This window comes from Trachymyrmex septentrionalis, unplaced genomic scaffold, assembly GCF_001594115.1.
Source record: "Trachymyrmex septentrionalis isolate Tsep2-gDNA-1 unplaced genomic scaffold, Tsep1.0 scaffold83, whole genome shotgun sequence".
NCBI lineage: Eukaryota > Metazoa > Arthropoda > Insecta > Hymenoptera > Formicidae > Trachymyrmex > Trachymyrmex septentrionalis.
Window position 1 is genome coordinate 2,055,062 of NW_017306018.1, and position 20,381 is coordinate 2,075,442.

At 33.0% G+C, this 20,381-nt stretch overlaps 3 protein-coding genes and 1 pseudogene across 6 annotated transcripts in view; 2 read left to right on the top strand and 2 right to left on the bottom strand.

Annotated features, from left to right (window-relative positions):
- Positions 1 to 1,460: 1,460 nt before the first annotated feature.
- LOC108755094 lies at positions 1,461 to 4,369 on the bottom strand (annotated as a pseudogene).
- A 2,512-nt stretch (positions 4,370 to 6,881) lies between these two features.
- LOC108755095 (cysteine-rich hydrophobic domain-containing protein 2) lies at positions 6,882 to 9,134 on the top strand. The gene is made up of 4 exons (XM_018497891.1): positions 6,882 to 7,666; positions 8,121 to 8,331; positions 8,600 to 8,716; positions 8,808 to 9,134. Exons 1-4 carry the CDS (start codon positions 7,548 to 7,550, stop codon positions 8,856 to 8,858), a joined length of 498 nt encoding a protein of 165 aa, XP_018353393.1. The 5' UTR covers positions 6,882 to 7,547; the 3' UTR covers positions 8,859 to 9,134.
- A 4,369-nt stretch (positions 9,135 to 13,503) lies between these two features.
- Positions 13,504 to 16,524, top strand: LOC108755019. The gene is made up of 7 exons (XM_018497727.1): positions 13,504 to 13,685; positions 14,144 to 14,322; positions 14,402 to 14,574; positions 15,254 to 15,464; positions 15,580 to 15,759; positions 15,833 to 16,013; positions 16,208 to 16,524. The coding sequence occupies exons 1-7, from the start codon at positions 13,582 to 13,584 to the stop codon at positions 16,443 to 16,445; spliced, it is 1,266 nt and encodes a 421-aa protein (XP_018353229.1). The 5' UTR covers positions 13,504 to 13,581; the 3' UTR covers positions 16,446 to 16,524.
- A 2,156-nt stretch (positions 16,525 to 18,680) lies between these two features.
- Positions 18,681 to 20,381, bottom strand: part of LOC108754974 (uncharacterized protein B0303.7) — a 4,529-nt gene continuing 2,828 nt past the window's right edge. For all 4 annotated transcript variants that reach the window (XM_018497664.1, XM_018497663.1, XM_018497665.1 and 1 more), the window contains exons 4-6: positions 19,352 to 20,122; positions 18,997 to 19,260; positions 18,681 to 18,925 (exon numbers count right to left, since the gene is read on the bottom strand). In XM_018497664.1, the coding sequence (XP_018353166.1) occupies positions 18,806 to 18,925; positions 18,997 to 19,260; positions 19,352 to 20,122 (1,155 nt within the window). In that variant the 3' untranslated portion in view covers positions 18,681 to 18,805. The remainder of the gene's footprint in view (positions 18,926 to 18,996; positions 19,261 to 19,351; positions 20,123 to 20,381) is intronic.

Below are 20,381 nucleotides of genomic sequence, written 5' to 3' on the forward strand. Positions count from 1 at the left end.
ATAATAGTGTCCGTAACAGTTTTATCTGTTTATCAATCGTATATCAGTTATATAATTTTTTAGCACGATTAATGATTTTTTGCAGTTTCTTCAATATTGTCTCGTGTATCGCAAATTCGCGCCGAAGCATTTGGAAAGCAGCAATTTCGCCGGATCGTCGCCGAGGCAGGTGGTTAAACTCATTGTCAGGAAAGAACCTTCGCTACGATTTTGCGGTAATAGCCGCTCGAACAGGACAAGCTCTGTTCTGCATTCGTGCCAGACAATTATAAATCGCATCTCATCACCTTTCCTCGCCTGTTTCACCGAGATTTTTATCGGCCCCGCAATCGCGCCGGCTCTCATCCGTGACCGCTTTAATCACATTTTAACTGTGCCGAGAAGCGTCCGTGATTGCTATGTACACGTCCGAAGAGGCACAGTTATACTCTCGAAGCTCGATATGCATTCTGCTGCACATGCCATCAAATAATACGACACGACGATTTGCGCGTTGCGCAAAAAAGTCGGTAGATATGAATGATTTGCAAAATTTTGTCATTGCTTCATTACTGACGTATGATTTTCACATTTCGCGTATTATCAGCTTTGTGTGTGTATGAATAATGCGTACGCAAATATTAATAGGCTTATCCTAATTGATAATAAAAATGAAGAAATCTTTTTTTTTTTTTAAATTTTACTTGTATGTTAAATTAAAAAATTCTTAAAAATATTATGAAAGATTGTAACAATATTTTTACTAAAGATAAATATAATGTATTTATAATAAAGTAATGCTGTGATTTTTGCACTGATGTTGCATTTATTAAATGCAAATTATAAACATTGTGACAATGTCGCCATCATACGCGGACTCCAAGAACAAGAAGTGAATTAACTACATAAAATTAACAATCGATAAGATGATCTCTTAATTTGACTTTTCTACATAAAAGAGCGTATTGACAAAATTGTAAATAATCATAGATATTTTATTTTAATTTGCTTTATATTATTATAATGTATAATGATATTGTTAGACGCAATGTATTGCCACTGTCGGTAATATCGCGTTGTAGTCTATTTTATCCCTAACGCGAAAAGAAAATTATATCCTATGAGTTGGCTACTCGACGGATAATAACTCGATGGAAATGCAGACAATAATTCGAAGACGAAAAAAAAAGTCGTTTGTAATTATCTTCTGTCTTAATTATAACTATTACAAGCTAAATTAGAACATATATATTTTTTCAGTAATGCAGATTGGAATAAAGCTATAATCTCTCAGGAAATACTGTACATACCTATTATTTACAGAAAAGCACATGAAAATCATATCTGAAGAAAATGATGTATTCAAAGAAAAGAGAGAATAAGAGAAGAATAATTCCAATTTTACTAAAATGACAGGGTACACTTGTGATTATCGAGAAATCCCGTAATTAAAGAAAGACACGATATCTTCATAATGTGATTTATTCGAATTGCATTCCAGTGACACGTTGAATCCAATTTGCAAATGCTGCTACTCTAGTATACACCCCCGGTCTATCGCTTGGACAATTTGCATCTCCGTAGCTAACGATACCAATTTGTAGCGGCTGATCATCCTTTATTACAAAAAGAGGACCTCCGCTATCACCCTAAGACATATCGCATTGGAATAAAACGAATAACTAACTGTGAGGAACTTCAATTTATTCTTAAATTTGAGTAAATATATAATGTTTAAATTTTATTTTATCTTCTTTTTTGTGAAATTATATTACTATTGTATTATATTATTGTTTATTTTTGTTTTTATCATTAAATTTCTTACCTGACACGCGTTTTTCCCAAGACCTGGTTTCGTGCATATATTTCTGTGATCCACTCTCCAGTACGAGACACACTCCCGTTTTGAAATTAACGGCATTAGAGCGTACATAAGTTTCTTGGTACCTTTGCGACCGTATCCATCGCGACCCCATCCAACGACATAGGCCATTGTATCGGCCATAACTTTACCATCCTTCAGACCAGCCAGATGTATCGGTTGAATTTTTTCTAAAAATTAAAATTTCCTTGAACCGCAAAAACTACAATTCTATAATTATTATTAACAATTTTATCGTTTATATCTCTGAAGTTTTTTTTTTTTTTCAGTATCAAGAAATGAGCTATAAAGCCACGCGTTCTCCATCGACGAGTATTTTTTACCTGAAAAAGGAATGTCCTGCGGCAGGTGTAACAGTCCGATGTCGTTCTTGCTGAAGAAATAGTATGGATGTACGTGAGCCCGTGTCGTCATCATCGAGACTCCAGGTCCCCGATTTACGTTGTAACCGATCCCGGTCTTATCAATGATTCCAAGTATCACGAAAAATCTTTGTGGGTACTTGGCGATGCAGTGCCCTGCGGTCAGCACCCATCTTTTCGAAATGATGGTACCACCGCACTGAGCGACTCTCTTACCATCGATCAACCGATGCACCACGGCCATGAACGGAAATTGACCTTCGTTCGCGTAACTTCCACCAACTATCCTCTCCATTTGTTTGGCTTTTTAATGACAAAAAGATATTCACAGAAAACAGACTCTCTCGAGAAAAAAAGGTATAAATGAAAATAAAAATATATGTACTGATGTATAAATATAAAAACGCGTAAGTTTACCCAGAGAATATGCATGTCTGAAAAGCGCTATAAAGCCATTTCTAGGATACAAATATATAATATCTATAATATTGATAGAAAATAAATTACACGATAAACCATTTACAAATCGAATATTATTGAAAGTGTAAGTTCTCGAAATTGTACTTATATTATATTAATTATTATTTGATTTTTTTAACAAAATGATAATATCATTTTTTACTATCGAATTCATTAATTATTAGGGACATGTTTGTACTCACTGTTCGATACGGATAGCTGTTTATTGATCGTGATGGTACCATTATTAAAATCAATAATGATCCTTTTGTTATGAAATTTGAAATGTTGAGGCTGCTGTTGAGCATTTCTACGCGACACTGAAACAATCAGGAAAAATACGAAAGCCTTTGCACTCCACGAATTCATAGCGGACTAACGAAAAGTTTTGCGTCTCACTGCTATTTATGATTTAGTCAGTCAAGTATAACACAGATTGGAGAAACTATTTGCACGAGGTGGAAGAAATACGTTAGCCCTAAACACTGCTTTATTTCTCTGTCATAGATCATAAAATTAATCGATTATTATCACTGTCTCCCATATGTTTTACTTTTCTTTTTGCCAAACTTATCATCGGTATTTGTGAATTATTACTGTTTAAATATTTTTTAATTTTATCAAAGTTGTACTTTAATAAAAATATAATATTACATTTATAATTGCAATATTATATTGCAAATAATAATATGTTTAATAATGGAATTCTCACTTATTTGTATATTTGCTCTTTCTTTCGAAATATTTTTTTTTTTGTCAAATATATATGTTTATTTAATTTATTATATAAAAGTAACGATACAGCTTTGGTTAAATATTTCTTTTTACTACGTTTTTTCAGTGACAAATTTTAATTTATTGCATATAACAGTTACAGGATTGGGTAGTGCTAAGTTAAAAAGTTAAAAAGTTAATTAATTTTAACTTAACTTATAGTTAAATTTTAGACTCTTAAGTTTTTAACTTAATTTAGTTACATTTTATCGGTAACTATTAACTTTTAATTTAATTTTTTTGAAGTCAATTCTTAGATACAATGCAAGAGGCTAATGAACATATAATTTAATAATTTTATATTGTATAATCGTTACTTGTGGACAAAAATAACCAGATTCTTCAATAAATAAGCTGTGAGAAAGGAAAAATACGAAAAATTATGTAAAATAGTTAAACTTTTTCTCTTTTTTTAGTTGCTCGTTCAAACCAAATTTAACTTTTAACTTTTTAATTACTTTTTTTAGTAACTCAACTTTTAATTCAATTAATTTTATTATAGATTAATTTTGATTAAGTTAAATGTTCAAGGCTGTTAACTTTAACTTAACTTAGTTGAAAAAAAAGTTAACTTACCCAACCCTGAATCGTTCCGATTGCAAATTTGCGCGGCAAATTAGCGCGTCGCCCGGAGAGAAGGTGTCGTCATTTCTATTAATCTCAACTGTTGCATCGAATTGATTGACAATCATTCTATTGCGCTGTTGACGGTTCCGCGATTTCTAGTCGAGCGGCCGTTGCACTCTGATTGAAACGCGCTCAAAGCCGCGTAATGACTTAAGAGTATTTTTTGCACGCACGGACAGAGTCTACGCGATATAACGCGTGTACGTGATGCGTGATGCTATGATTCATCATTTATTGTCCCAAGATCCTCACGCTGTGAAGCTGAATTGTGGACCGGACGTATTCGTCCACGACGTCCACTGTAGTCCGATTTCGCGTGCCGTTAAATCGCACGACTGATCGTGCTGATCCTTCTTTTCCCCTGCGAATGACGTGTTACGCAACATCGTCAGTTCTCGCTTTCTTTGCGGAGTTGTTCGAAGTTGGCCTAAAAAACGTGCAATGTAAATGAATCTTTTTGCGGATTACTTTCCATTTTAGTACATCTATTAACATATTAATTCTATTATATTTATTAGACGTACAGGAAGTAATTTACTCGAATAACTTCTGAGGAACTTTGTTCCGAATTCCGGGGACGTCTCGAGGAATTTGTGCAATGTAATGTTGCGTAATGTATTGTAGCAAGAAGTGTTTCAAGTTGCGTGAAAAGTCAAACTAAAAATTGATTATGTAACATCTCCCGTAAAATTCTGTCTAATTCCAATTCTATCTTACTAAATACCTATTTGGTTTAATCTTACTGAATGTGATTTTGTTATTAATTATATCGAATTCATGTTTATTTTTAGACATTTCCAACATTACTGGCGTTGTTATTACAACGGAGCTAAAAAAAAATAGTATTATAATACTGATCTAATCTGTTTTCTTAGGAATTATGAAAAAAAATTTATGATTTAAGGAAACCTAATTTAAATCACTTTGTAACGTTTCAATTTTAAGATTAATTATTTATATTTTTTATTTAAAAATAAACTTATTTAAATTGATTCCTTTGGCTCTTTCTCTTCTTTTTATGAAAAAGAGAATTGGAAGAGATATATTAATATAATATATATAATAGATTAAACAATAATCGATTAAACAATTAATAGTTAATTAATGTTTGCTAAATTAATTTGTAATTGATCTGTCATTCTTTTGTACTTACATCTTCTACATATGTTCAGTTTAGAAAGACACAGATAATTATTAAAAATTTTAAATATTAATTAATCGATTGTAGACACAACTTGTAATTTTTTCAATTTTTCTTGCTTGTTATTGCATAATGTATTTTATTATATCACAGACTTAATTACCGATGCTCGGTCACGTCAGTGTTCTTTAGTTATCCCGCGGTAATTAATAGATGTTCAGAATGTATCAGAGTCGTTGAACGAATTTTTTATTCTATGAGAAAATTATCGATTTCATACCTAATTGAATTATAACGTGTGCAGTCAATTATTTTCTTATAGGATAAAAAACTGATTCAACGACTCTGATTCATCCTGTATATCTATTAATTGTATTTTGAATTGTGGCTTTTTGCTTTTTCATTTAAAGCCATCAAGCTTAAAGTAAGCCGTCAAGCTTAATGATTATACTAATTCCATGGTAATTTTTAAAAGCCTTTACGGAAACTGAAATAACGGATGGATAGAAACAGTAGGAGACTAGAAAAGAGAAAGTATGTTTTGTATCTATCAGAGAAAGTGGTTTCTCAAAAGAGACCAGACAACTTTGCAAAGAAAAAAGAAGAATATCGAAAGTTGAAGATCGAGAGAAAGAGAGCTCTTAGAAACGAGTCAGAATTATATAAAATAAAATTGACACTAATATTATGTGTATCGTCTATTTGTACTGGAAAATGAATTGAAAAGTTATAAAATCTAAATTAATGAATCCTTCTATACTATCGAAATTTTATGTTATAAATACAAATCCCTTTCGCGAAGAAAGAAGTGCAGATATTATAAAATTGTTTTTTTAACAGGAACCCATAAATCTACGGAATATTCCCATTGAAAGCTGCCTGTTTGCATTATTCAAATAAAATCGGAACAGTGCTGATTAACATTGCAAATTGAACAAATCTCCAAATAGACTTTTCTACAAATGCGTCAATGGACACGTGATCAACAGGCTCGTGCTAAGATGTTGCACAGAATATTTTTCCTTAAGGTCTGTATAAATTATTATTAATAATTATCCATTTTTAATTACAATTTGTATTAATAATATGCAGCATATATTACACATATAGTTTTCTAATAAAATTTATTTATTGTATGTACTCTATCGCGTAGCGTGACGTAGCAAAAAATTCTTTAATTCTAAAGAAATTAAACAATGAATTTTACAAAAGGGGGGGGAGGGGATCTACCGACATCCTTTTTCGCAGCGAAATATACGCGGTTGAGATGTAACGTCTGCTAGCAGTTGCGCTGCGACGCATGCGCTAGAATGGTCGCACCAGCCGTTCAGTTTCACTGACGTATCTACGAGAGATCTATGGAGGCCATGGCCCCTCTCCTTGGAGTCTTTTTTTTTTAAATATTTATACAAAATGTGTTAATAAATATTTCTGAAATGGTTTAATTACAATTTTTTTCAAAAATATCTTTTAATTTACTTCTGTAGGTATAAAGAATATATATTCTATTACATTAGTTTTTTATGTCGATATAATTTTGAATCGAAACATCTTATGAATTATGCGTTTAAATAATACTTCTTGAAAAAAAAAAAAAAAAAATTGGTAATGCCGATAATAATTTAAACATTCTACCTTTTCATATTTGACTTAAAAAAAAAAATTCTGCTTGCGACGCTCCGGTGGCCCCCGCCCTTGACAAATTTCTGGATTCGTCAATGACTAATTCACACTATCACCCCTTCGCGTTTGCGCGTTCGACCTGAGCTGAGCTTGAGATCGGAGCAGGTCGGAGCTCGGAGCAGAGAAGAGATCGTGAGCGATATATACGAGCGGATCACATTACGCATATCATATCCGCACTATTCGCATTGCACTGTGCATCGGTGATCGGTGAAGCTGGTGCGAGTGGCGATATTACGTACATAATACGCGAACGCTGGCGGTGAACGATATCGCGACTATCGTCGTCGTTGCCGTCGTCGTCGTCGTCGTCGTCATCATCAAGAGTGCGTCTAGCAGCTGGCCTAGCTCGGTTTCGCGACGGAGATGATCGTCGCTCGCAATAATCGTGACGGAGCGAACGTGACGACGTGCCGGAAACCCACCGTCTCGGCGGGGATGTGAGCGAGAGGAACGCGCTCGCGAGAGCGCCGCGCGGCGTCGTCGTCGTTGACGACCAGCAACCACGACGACCTGGCCGGCTAATCGAGGGGGGTAAGAGACGCGCGCGCGCGCGGCAGTGTTGTTATCGTCGTCGCTGAACGCGGTATATACGAGCGACACACGTCCGCGGGAGGCCGCGAGTCCGAGGTGGAGCACGATGGCGGATTTCGACGCAATCTACGAGGAGGAGGAGGAACATGAACAGCATCTAGAGGATCACTACGTCGCGATGGTGCCGGACCCGATCGTGATCCGCGGGGCTGGCAACATGACAGTGTAAGTTTTTTTTTTCGTGGAGCGCCACATTTCGAGGTCCGAGAGGTTCTTTGTTGTCTGGTAGGACAGAGGGGTGGGAAGGGAGACAGGGAGGGAGGGGGGAGGGCAGGATTCGCGATTCCACAAAGAAGAGAAGCAAATAAAGCTATCTGATCTCCTTAATTTCGACGTTCTACTTGGCAACACGTCCACGTTTCTCCCGTTGTTGTTTCGATGTCGCCAGCGACATCGTGTTATTTTTTTTTCCTCTGAAACACAAAAATGCATATTTAGCGATCTGCTGAACTTGTATAATTAAATTGTTGTTTACCTTGGAGTCGAGTCGATATTTTTACTTCCGTTTCAAAAGAATTTCAATGACAAATCTCATCCAAGTCGCTAAAAGAAAAAAAAAAAAAAAAAAAGAAAGAAATATGTAAAAAAATGTTATCGATATGTGCGATTTTTCTTTCAGATTCGGTCTCAGTAACCGTTTTGAATCGGAGTTTCCCAACGGCCTCATGTCCCGCGTAGCTCCAGAAGAGTTCAAGGCGACTGTTATGAGAGTGAACAGTGTATTGAAAAAGACTTTACCTGTTAACGTTAAGTGGTTATTCTGCGGTTGTGTATGCTGTTGCTGTACTCTAGGATGTTCTCTGTGGCCTGTTATTTGCTTGAGCAAGAGGGTGCGTATTAATTGTAAGAAAGTCCAATTTATAACTCTGTAAATTTTTTGGAATGGAATCTCACTCTAAAGAGTGAAAATAGATACAGTTTTGAAAAGGAGTAGCTCACTTTTTGATCTTTAAGAGTGGAAATGTTACTCTTTAGAGTGAGATACACTTTAAAAGTTTTTAGAGTAAAGCTTATATAAGCTATAAGTTGGATAATGTAGTAGTCTTAATTAGATTTTAATATATACGTACAAGACATTAATAAGGATTATCTTTCTAGACTCAGCATTCGTTAAACAAATTGTTAGAGTGGGAGAATAGTAGGCTGTACCACAAACTCGGTTTACATTGGAGACTGGCAAAACAAAGATGCGATAGCTCCTCCATGATGGAATATGTAAGGCATTATGAAATTATTAAAGTTTTAAGAAAATATTAATAGGTCTTATTTTATAATGATATTGATTTCGATTTTCTTGCCATTACAGGTTCTTTTGATTGAATTTATTCCAAAGATTCCAATCTATAGGCCCGACTAAGCTAATGGGCAATCGTGCAATTAATAATACGTACAATGCAAATAATCAGCAATGTGCAACTGACGTGCAGAGAAATACAGAGAAGATAAAGTGCCGCTACAATGATATAGGTACTTTTCTAGTACTTATGTAATGCATATTTTTGTAAATATTCTGGGTAGGAATGCACAGTACAATAATTCGACGTAACAGAGAATAGATCACGTTTTGATCATAGAAAGAAAAAGGCAACTGTTAATTCTTTACAATTAATTTGAACTAAAAAAATATTGCAAACAAAATAATTATTTTCTCAGAGATATTCGTTATATACGTTTGGAATAGATTATAGATCATTTTTAAATTTTTTGCGCTGAAAACTACTCGACAGCTTTATTTATTAGTTTATTCAGTAATTGTAAGAATAATCTCATCGTTTTTTTTATCCGAGTTCCTTGTAACATTTGGTAATCTGTACTCGTCAACTAGAATTTAAGCCTTCAGGTAAGAAATTAATCTGATTCAGTACAACGAATTTATTGAAGTACGGATAATAACGTCAAAATGAGTCACGCTAATCAATCTGTCTAATCGTGCATAATGCTACATGCACACGCACTCGTGTTGTACATACATACGTGTACATACATAGAAAACTTATTTTAACTATAGGTTAATTTCTTACCACCGTGATATTAGAAAGTATGAAATGTAAAGCGCAACTTTACTTTCTGATACAAATTTCACAAAATATTTTAACACGAATAAATTATCCAAAATGAAGAAGCATACGGGCTTAGGCGCGATTAAGAGATATCGATATAGATTTTAGAAGAAATATAAATAGTAATCGCTGATAAATGTAAAATATATATCGATGAGATGAAATATTAATTGCAAAACGTATCTATAATAGGGCAAACAGTACGGAACTGTAGAATAGCATCAGCGCAATTATTGGGCATAGAAGAGCATAAGAAAATATTATAGAAAACTGCCATGAACGAGCTCATTAATTCTTGCTTTTTAATGAAAAAAATCAACGTTATCACTTTTTACGCATATGCCGTCGCATAATTTTATGTGTCCAATCGTATGACCTTTGGAAGGAATAATTAACACTTAGCGCATGGACATTTCTGTCACATATCCGTTTTCCTTTTAAGCTAATGTTAAACTAGTCTTAAGAAGAATGATGAAATTGTTTATTAATAAATTTTAATTTTACGATATAATAATATATTTTAATTTACTTAAGTGGCACACTACTATCACAGTACTGTTTACTCTATTCTTGTTAATATATATATATATATATATAATATACTGTTTCTCAGATAAAACAGGGATAGGATTACCAAAATATCAGAACAACGTCTCCCATGTAAAGGAACTTTGTTGCGTAGGCACTATTTTACATTGCAGTTTAATATGGTTCCACACAGATATTTCTCTACTAACAACTTGTCTAATATGTGATAATGCAGCTGTTATCAGCTCCGCATTGCTTTCGCAATAAAAAAAAAATCAAGCAAATTTACTCATCACCCAAAAACATAAAATGATTGTAGAAAAATATGCAAAAACATGTGAAAATACTGCAAGTGTTTCTGTTGCTGTTCAGTGGCTGTGATCGAGAACAAAAGACTAGTTTTGAATTTGAATATGTATCGCAAACAACTACACATAACGCCCGTGCTTTATCTTATGCGGTTCTACACGTTAAAGCCTTTTATAGAATATCAGATTTACTCTGTTTCTCTAATATTTGTACTTATTCTGTAGAATAATTAAGTCGAAGTAACAAGCGTTTTGCATTAAAGGTGTCTGTGTCATATAGATTAATAAGAATGCTCTATTGCCATATCTGATTTCAATCATACATACCGTAGGTATAATCCATCTATCATTAATATTTTTTAAAAATAAAGCAAACAGAGCTATTTATATAGATTCTCATTTTACTTGAGGAAAAGATTATGGAACGGTTATACTCTTAATGATCTGTTGAATAGTTGATATGTCAAACAATAAGCGATCATAAAAATCATGTTATCATATTTTCGGACACGTGTGTACGAACGAATTGTTATACGATTATTATTTTTTCAATAACTATACAGTAGGCAGAAGTGTCGATATTTCTGTACTGAATATCCTTCTAATCGATCCATTGAACAAATATTGAATTATATATAGAAATCGATATACTGTGTAATGGAACCATTGCATATGTGCTTTCTAAACTGAATATCGCAATCCTCTTGATAGCGTATAATTAATAAAATAAGGGCTGTGTTAAATTGGTCAAAGTGAGACGCATAATATGGTTCTAAACTATGCTTAAAAACAATTTTCGTATATTTCTAAAAATGAAGATTACTTAATGTATCGACGAATAGAGGCATGTTTTATTCCGTTTGCTTGCATTTTCTTATATACTAAATACGGTCTAATTATACTTTCTTGAAATTGCACCAAGTATCAGAAAAACGTATGTAACGTTAACGCTCAGTTTGAAAGTAGTATAATTACGTATACACACTTAGTTTATTAATTTATTAATACTTTAGTATACAATTATTAAGGCCACGTATACTAAAAAATTAATTAAATCTCTATATGGCTTATATACGTATACATATATTATCTACGCAAATATTTACATGATCTTTTCTTCGCATGAACTATGTGCACTCGGTAAAAGAAAAACTAAGGAATTGTTTTCCATCGATGTTTTATTACTCTGCACACATGTGAATATTTTTAGATATATCACGATACAAAAAAATAATAATAACATGAATCATGATAATTACAATATACAAGGAAATAATTATAAAAACTAAATACTTATTTCAGATACATATAAATGTTCTGTATAGATAATAAGCTATCTAGATTACAACACATGACGATACATAATTTATATATAGTTTGCATAGTACACGTAGATATATATAAATGATTAATGTTTTTATGCAGCTTTCCTTGGACACTTGGTTTAATGATAAAAGTCACCTCGGAAATCACGCATTTTAAGCAAGTACATTTCTACAGTCTAAGATTATTTTTCAGTTCACGTGTTGTTTTGCAGAGAAGCTCAATTAATATCATACATGTTGAATGTATGAATAGAAATATCAAGCATCACTCGATAAAGATTCTTCGAGTTGCTCATATCATTCAATGCATCGCATACCTTCATGGAATGTCCATCTATAAATATATAAACACATATTTACACTCTGAATTATAAAAACAAGCATATTGCAAGGAGGCCAATTATCCGAAATTGGTTTACTTTTTAAATCTTTCATTTATTATTACTCGAAGGATCGAATATATCACTCTAAGGAGCGAAAATATTTTTTCAGTAACACGGTTTTGTGTGTGAATCTAGATATTGATATTAAAGCGTAAGAGTATAACAGTAATGTAAATAGGATGAATTTGCAAGGAAATGTATAGCGAATCGAGGTTTATAATATCGATGATTACATTGCGAAAGATCAGGGGAAAGGAATATATTTTTGATAGAAGAGAAATGTAAACGAAATGATTATCAGGAAATTTGAATATAAAATTTGGTGTTGAATTTATGTTCTAGATTGAATATCTTTTTTATGCAAATTGCGTATATCACAAAAATATCGAGAAGATACATAACAGATTAATCGATACGAGTAAATTACATAACATCGCATATCATATTACACGTTACATTAAATACATTAGTTACATTAGATGTAACTTGCCAAAGCATTTATTTACCTAACATTTTAAAGTTGAAGTCAATAGACAAATTGTAGTTGCAATACATCCTTGGCGCAAAAGCGGCTAATAGTGAAATTATTATCAGGCTATCGTGGTTTCAACATGTGCCTTTTACTCGTGAATTTGTGTGAATCATGTAAATGTAAATATTATATGTTAATAATATATGTTAAGAAATATATTTGTATAGAATGTGAGAGTGGTTCCTATATATATAAATATATATATTGCGCATAAATAAAATAACTACTCGCAAACTCGCGATATCGTTGCACAAGATTACATGACGGATCGAAATAGCATATCATAATTTCGCAATGGATAGAAAAGCTTTCAGGGCATCATAATATTGAGGTGCAGAAATGTGAGATATGACGTAATGAAATATACGTAAATATCGTTTCGTAAAAAGCTTTTGATTAACAGTTGATATAATCGCGATTTATTATATGATGACTAATAGTTTTCCGCTATGATTATCTTTTATACACATCGTTTGTTAGCCATGTAAATTTGTGTAACTGTGTTAACTGTTTTTCAGTTTGAAAATAAAACGTACGATTGTATAATAGTCGAATATATTTCAAGCTCATTGAATTCCTTTTAATCGATATTCTTTCGACTACAAATTAATTATAATTTTCAACAGTTGATGTAATCGCGAGTGTAAGCTTCTCTTACCTAGATTAAACTTCAACTGGCATTTTATACATGCATACATATATATGTATGTATATATTAATTTCGATGTTAATGTCCTTCCAGTGGAGCAACATCCCAGCAAACTGCTTACTTCGAAATTCGAATACGTCATGTTATGATAATCGACAACAGATGCTCTGCAGCTTCTAATTAAAGAAGCCCATTGTTAGTCGTATCTGTGCTACAGGACAGATAATTCTTCTTCGAATATAGTGTCAAAGAAGACACGAATTTAAATTCTCGGTTGTTGTGCGCTCGGTGCAAGATGATTTTGATACGTAATAAAAGTATCCGTGCATTGATATTCATCGCGAGTATCCTGTCAGTGAATTCTAACGAGCTCTTCTCAGCTTACAATGTTTCCGCCAGGTAAAAATATTCGATGATATTATCGTCTTCAAGTCTCTATTTTATGTTTTAAAGTAGTTGAGTTTCAAAACTTAGAAATAAAGTACTTATATATATATATATATATATATATACAGAAAGAAGGATTTTTCAGAAATATTAAAAAATTTAGCTGGATCTGAAAATAATTTTGTCGAACCTTCATAATTATGTAGGACTCAAAGTGATTGTTAGAATGTCCAAAATTTTTTGCGACATTATCATCATATGGTTGAATTTGTACATAATTATTTCGATAAATTCCAACAAAATTATTTTCAGATTTGTATATCTAACTCAATTTTTATTTGATATTTCAGCGGAACTGTCTTCTTTCCATATATATTTTCTTATTATATAATTTACTACGTGATAAGTTTTATTAATCTTTTTATGCGCACGTTGAATTATTGCAAATCCTATATCCCTTAAAATTTCAGAGCCGTTCCGAAGTGTTCCTTGCCAATAACAGTTTTGGATTTCATTCGCAATACTAGTCAGCCTGATTTAGAAACTAAATGGCCCTGCGAAGTACGCTCGTACTGGCTGTCTTTAAAGCCATTCGTCAAATCCGTCCGTTTCTTGCTCCGCTATGTAACGCCATTTATTATAATACTCGGTAAGAAACATCGCGATGCGCACCTTACAATTCTCGAACCTTACTGTTCTCATACAACGTTGTAACCCACTTCGTATAGGTGTATTGCTAAATGCTATATCTTTTAGTATGTTGAGCGCACCTGTGCTATGTGACTCCAATTTGTCACTTTATCTAAGCGCGCTCGCTATATCGGACAATGGAGCGTTAATATTCAATTACGCCGTCAGCGTCGCAAAATCACACTCCTCGTCCGTTAACGATCTTTTTATGGTAAATATCCTGTGTTTGATTAATTTTCTCTTGTTGCATAGTTACCCTCCTGCCGCAAGAAATTCGTCCAATCAGACGGAACAAAATCAATTTAGTTGGCTCTGGTTAATAAAGATAACTATAATTTCAATTTATTCTTCAAACTGTTCCTTTCAATTGGATCAAGGTCTTTCTCAATTGATGCCTGAATAAATCTCAACGTCGACTGAGGAAGAGACTTTAAGTAAAGGTCGAAATCTGAGGAAGTTTATTGTACGTACGGTGATATCAACCGAAAGGAATTGTTTGGAAAAGAAAAGACTATTATTTCATCGGCGCGTTGAACTCGATTGATCATTGACGTCTTGAAATTTAAATTGATTAACAGTTTATTTTTAACATGTTATTCTGTTTTCATTTTTTTCTTTTTTCTTAACAAATGCTTTTCAACACATTAGTGATATTAACATTTTATGAGAATACTCTCTTATTTTATATTACGCAATGTTTTTTATCGTTATATATTAATTTGTTTATTAATAATAAAAATTCTCTATACATGATGAAACAAAAAAAGAAAGACAAAATTCCTAGGCGTGTAAATTCATTTCAACATCTCGATACATTTTGTTGGAATGTTAAGAAGAAAGTAGATTGTGAAAAGAGAACACGATGAGCGCTCAGGATGATTTTCTTACAGAACAGCAAATTTTTATGCGGCGCGAATTCCGTGAGCATGGAACTTTTTCAATTTACGTCGACCTGGCTGATTGTCGCTCTCACATGGACGCGTGCCATCGCCGTGATGTTTCCATTCGGAGCTCGCGATCAGACTCGCTCCGCGATTACAATTATCACCAGCCTAGTCTGCATAAGCTTCATAATATCATTAACGAAGCTGTACTCTGGCGGTAAAGCGTACATCCCATATCACCTTTCCCCTTTGCGAGTCAATTGTGTCACTTACGATTATATGCGATTATTGTTCTCTTCTCGTCAATGAATGCTGACTTACGCTGATTGTAGGATACGAAACTGACAGCGTTTTCGAATTTGTACCGTGCCAGAAGATGAAGCCATGGGGCAGCGCCATGTACTTTTACATCGCCCTGTCCACGTGGCTGCCCTTGCTTTTTATATCGATCGGCAATCTGCTACTGATCGTTCGTATGAGGAGGTCTTACAAGATTCACAACGAATTAACTCGTAAGTCTTCGTCGCGATCATTGATCGTACGACGTCATCGTACGGGAAGATTTAACAGCGACCTTCGCCTCAGATAATTTTAGGTACAGAAGCAACAGAATAAACAATTCAAGTAGAACGTTGCTCGCGGTATCGATAGTACATTTGATCTTGTTGCTGCCATTGGGAATTGTTGAAACGTTGGAACTTTATTGGGATGTGATTTTAATCAAATATCCCAGTAATACAGGAGAGAACGACAGATATATACATTGGTAAAATATCTATTGAATAAAATATAGAAATTGACATTAAAAAATGTTTTCTATATCACGCTGTTTCCGAATTATTTCTTGCGATATTTTTTATATAATAAATAATGTTATTTATTTTTATATAATTACAATTATTATACTTTTTATTTTATTTTATATATATATATACATTTTAATACGGCGGTGTTTTTCAGGTTACAAGAGAAGATGTTACTAAAGTGGTGCCACGGCCTGTTTTTTCATATATACCACTGGAATTTCGCAATAAACTTTTTTCTGTATTACCTTACAGGAAATAAATTCAGAAGTGTTGTTGCGCAAACGTTGAAAAATTATACGGATACATATCTGCCGTGCCACAAAAAAGTCTCGAGGTGCAATACATGGAGTAACTGTCACAAACATTTACGATCTTGTGCATCACATTGCTAACGAGAACTGTTGTACGAAGCAAACAATTCAATAATATGACAAATAATTCAATAATATTTAATGATAGAAGTAATTCCAATGAAAGAAACAACAACGTTACCTAATTTTATAAAAAACAAAGTACATTAGGAAGAAAACTCTTTTCGATATAGGAATATTGCATTATATATAACTCATGTATAATATACGCGTCTTAAAAGATAAACCCGGTAGAAAAGATATGTACACATTCAACTCAAACGTGATAAATAATCGTTTCTTTCTCGATTACTTTATATACATACTCATCGTATCTTTTTAATTGATTGCGGAAGTCAGTTCTCGGGGAGTAGAAATTATATTCGGATAAGTTTATTTTTTTTTTGCAGTTTATTTTGTTTACACATGAAATGTTTACACATTAAACATTGCAAAATATCACATTGCGTATTAGACGTCTTCTGCATAACAGCGTAATTCTTATAATTAAATAGCGATTTAATTGCATGTAAAGATGATTTGTTATTACATTTTAACTATAACTTCCAATTTTTTCGCTATCATCACTCGCCTTTTCTAATCTTATAAACTAACGTTATGGTCCCCCATGCAGATCTTTTATGCAATTCGGGATATCGTGATAATACTGTACTAACAAAAATTTCGAGCAAACGGTACAAGAATAAGATGAATTACTAACAATACAATAAGCTGTAGTAAGATGTACTATTTAAACTTGTACCATTATTTTCAAATTGATGACGAAATAACTTAGAGCAATATACAAAGTTTACTGCTGATTTTGTTTTTCCTAAAATTTAGCTAGTGACTTGACATGCGTTCATAAAATATTCGAATTTAATGCATATGTTAATTAATTGTATCAAACATAATTACACAACTTGCGTATGAACATGATTAAGTATACACATATACAATAATAATTACTCATTTTAACGGCAGATTAAATGAATAGTTATCTAAACTACGCAATTGCATTTCTCCCTCCCTACCTCCCAATCAGTTATACATTCACATAATATACATTACTGTACCACGTTGGTAACTTTTACTGAAATAAATTCTAAGACGAAAAATATGTGTATAATACAATACAATTATATAGACATCTAACATATTTATTTATACGCTAATGTAATCATCTTTAAATTTATAATTTATAATTTATTCTTAAAAGAAAATCGAATCTCAATTTATATTTATAATTCATAAATAGGGAAAATAATTTCCTAACCCCTACAGCACAAGGTTGTACAAAAGTTGCAGCAATATTGCTACAAATTCTTGGCTGTATTGAACTTTATATATAAGATACATTAGATTCTCGAATACAATATATACAACGAAAAAAAAATTTGTTTTTATGCTAGATCTCTAAAAAAATTCCAAAATAGTATCTAAATCAGTGAAATTATCTAACGAAGACTGTTATTATATATATTATTTTTCATTTGATTGTTTAGAAATCTGTCTATAAAAAACGAGCTTTTTAAATAACGCTTGAGAAGGAAATATCTTAATCAAAATGTATTGTCCACATTCATCACTATTAACAATTTGTAAATCTTGGCAGATCTGTTATTTTATATCTTATATGTAATGACACAATTTATTTAAATTATGTTTAAATATGACTATCTTCTGTATATGCCAAAAAACTTCAACTGTGTATATGCCTGCCAAAATATGTCCTCATATAAAATTTCCAAAACAGATTTTGAAATATTTAAAGTAAATTTTCGAAAACGCAGATATACAAAAATTCTCAATTACACAATAAATAAAAAATGAAATGTAGAAATATTCTTTTTATACTATTAGAAAAATATAAGACATGTACAAAATATTTAGTGAAAATTAAACTCTCAAACATTAGATGCAAGCATAAAATCTCAAAATAAAATTAAAACAGAAACGGGATTCACAGTATATGGTTTCCATAGTATCCTTTACAAAATATTGCAAACAGTAGGGCTTAAAAAGTTTTAAAAAGAGTAAGCTAAATGAATTCTAGATATCACCAATACATCGCAGATGTTATTTTCTAATTCCTAAAGACAAATATCTCAATTACTTTTGAAAATTATGTCTATTGGAACACAGCGAAAAAAATTCGTATGTATGATTCAGTCTTTTTATCAGTAAAATTTTCTAAAATTTTCTTTCTCTTTAATGATTTGTATATACATGATCAAAATTACATCATAAAAAAATCCATTTGTACACTTTCTCTTTTTATCACTATTCTTATTAATTTGTAAAGATGTAATTAATAATTGTTAATAATGTTTGCAATACGAAGGCTTTCGAAATAGTAAATTGTTAATACACTGGATACAAAATATTTATTTTAAAAATGTTTAAATATTACGTGGAAGTCTATTTATATAATTTACTGGAAATTGTCCCCTCCTACCGTTGTACTCACCGTATAACCAATCCTCCGATATCCTTGATATGACTGTAATTTTCGCTCCCTCCTAAAGTAACAAAACAATGTTAGGAACATAATAGATCTTTCATTTAATTGCTTTGCCTTAATCTTTGATACCTCAAATGACAAGTCGTCGCTGTTCTCTCCCGGAAAAGTGTAAAGGGCTGTAACCACATTGTCTGATAAACCTGCCAGAGGTATTTTGATGTCGATGAAATTAAGCGGGAAGATGCCTTGACGATTTCCTATTCTTCCCTCCAACCAGTCGTCGTTAATTTTCTTCACCAATTGTACAATGTCGCCTTCTTTTAAAGCTAAGTCATCTGGATGAGTTGCGGAGAAATCGTACAGCGCAATACCGTAAGGTTCATTGGAATCTCTCTGTAAATTGCCAATCAATTAATATCAATTACAAATGCATTTTATCTTCCTTTAAATACAAGCCATATAGTTTCAAGTTTACAATACTCACTTTAAAATCACTGTTAAGTTCTGCCAAATAATTCGCAGGTAATGCCGGTGGTGGAATCGTCGGCATGGGAGGCGATGGACTATCACTTTCTTCACCATCGTTGGACCATGCATTAGAGAAATGCAACGTCAACGGTTTGTTCATTGTGCTGCTATTCGAGACTGCAAAGTCGATACACGTTTCCTTCGGTATCGGTTCGAGTTTCTTAAACGGTATCTTTGGTGCCGGAGGCTTAGGAGGTTTCGCTCGGATTATCGTGGGCATCGATGTAACGAAAGATTTAGAAGTGATTAGATTGGAAGGCACTTGGTTCGTTTCGCGGTTATTGGAATTAAAGGGAAAAAGACCGCCGGCGACTTGAGATACATTCGAGCAAGTGACCTCTAGAGGTCCGAACGGATCTTGCTTGTTGTTGTAGTCTGTTGTTTTAGTTTGCCACGGGTCATTTTGTGCAATTTTCTTGGCGGATATACCAAAAAAGTCAAAATCATCTTCAAAGGCACTTTCTGTTTGCGATGTGTTTCCGCTGCTTGTGAATACAGATGGATTAGAGTTTCCGTCACTGCCAAAACTGTCTACACTGACACCATCACTGGAGCGTGTTGTAAATGTCGGGGATCCAGGTGGACTGAGATCTATCAAAGATACCGTCGCGCTTGAATTCGAGGGTTGCGTTATCTGGTTTTGTAAGTGGCCACTTGGACGCAATGGAAAATGATTCTCTTGCTTCTTTCGTCCGAAGAAATTAGTCAACAGCTCCGTCGGCCTGGCCTAGCGTACAAAATAAAAATATAGCTGTTAATCGTTTATGAGGAATAACATATTTACGACTGATCATTTCTTGTGAGTGACGTGATCACCGGAGATATCACATTAGCAGGTCACGATACACAATTAAAATACACAGCACATGTACTTTAATTATACTTATTGCTAGCATTGAAAATCTATAATTTACGTTATGGACCATACTCGTTTTTTGTTGCAATTACTTGTAGGTCACAAAAAATCGCTATTGTCCTTTGTAGGA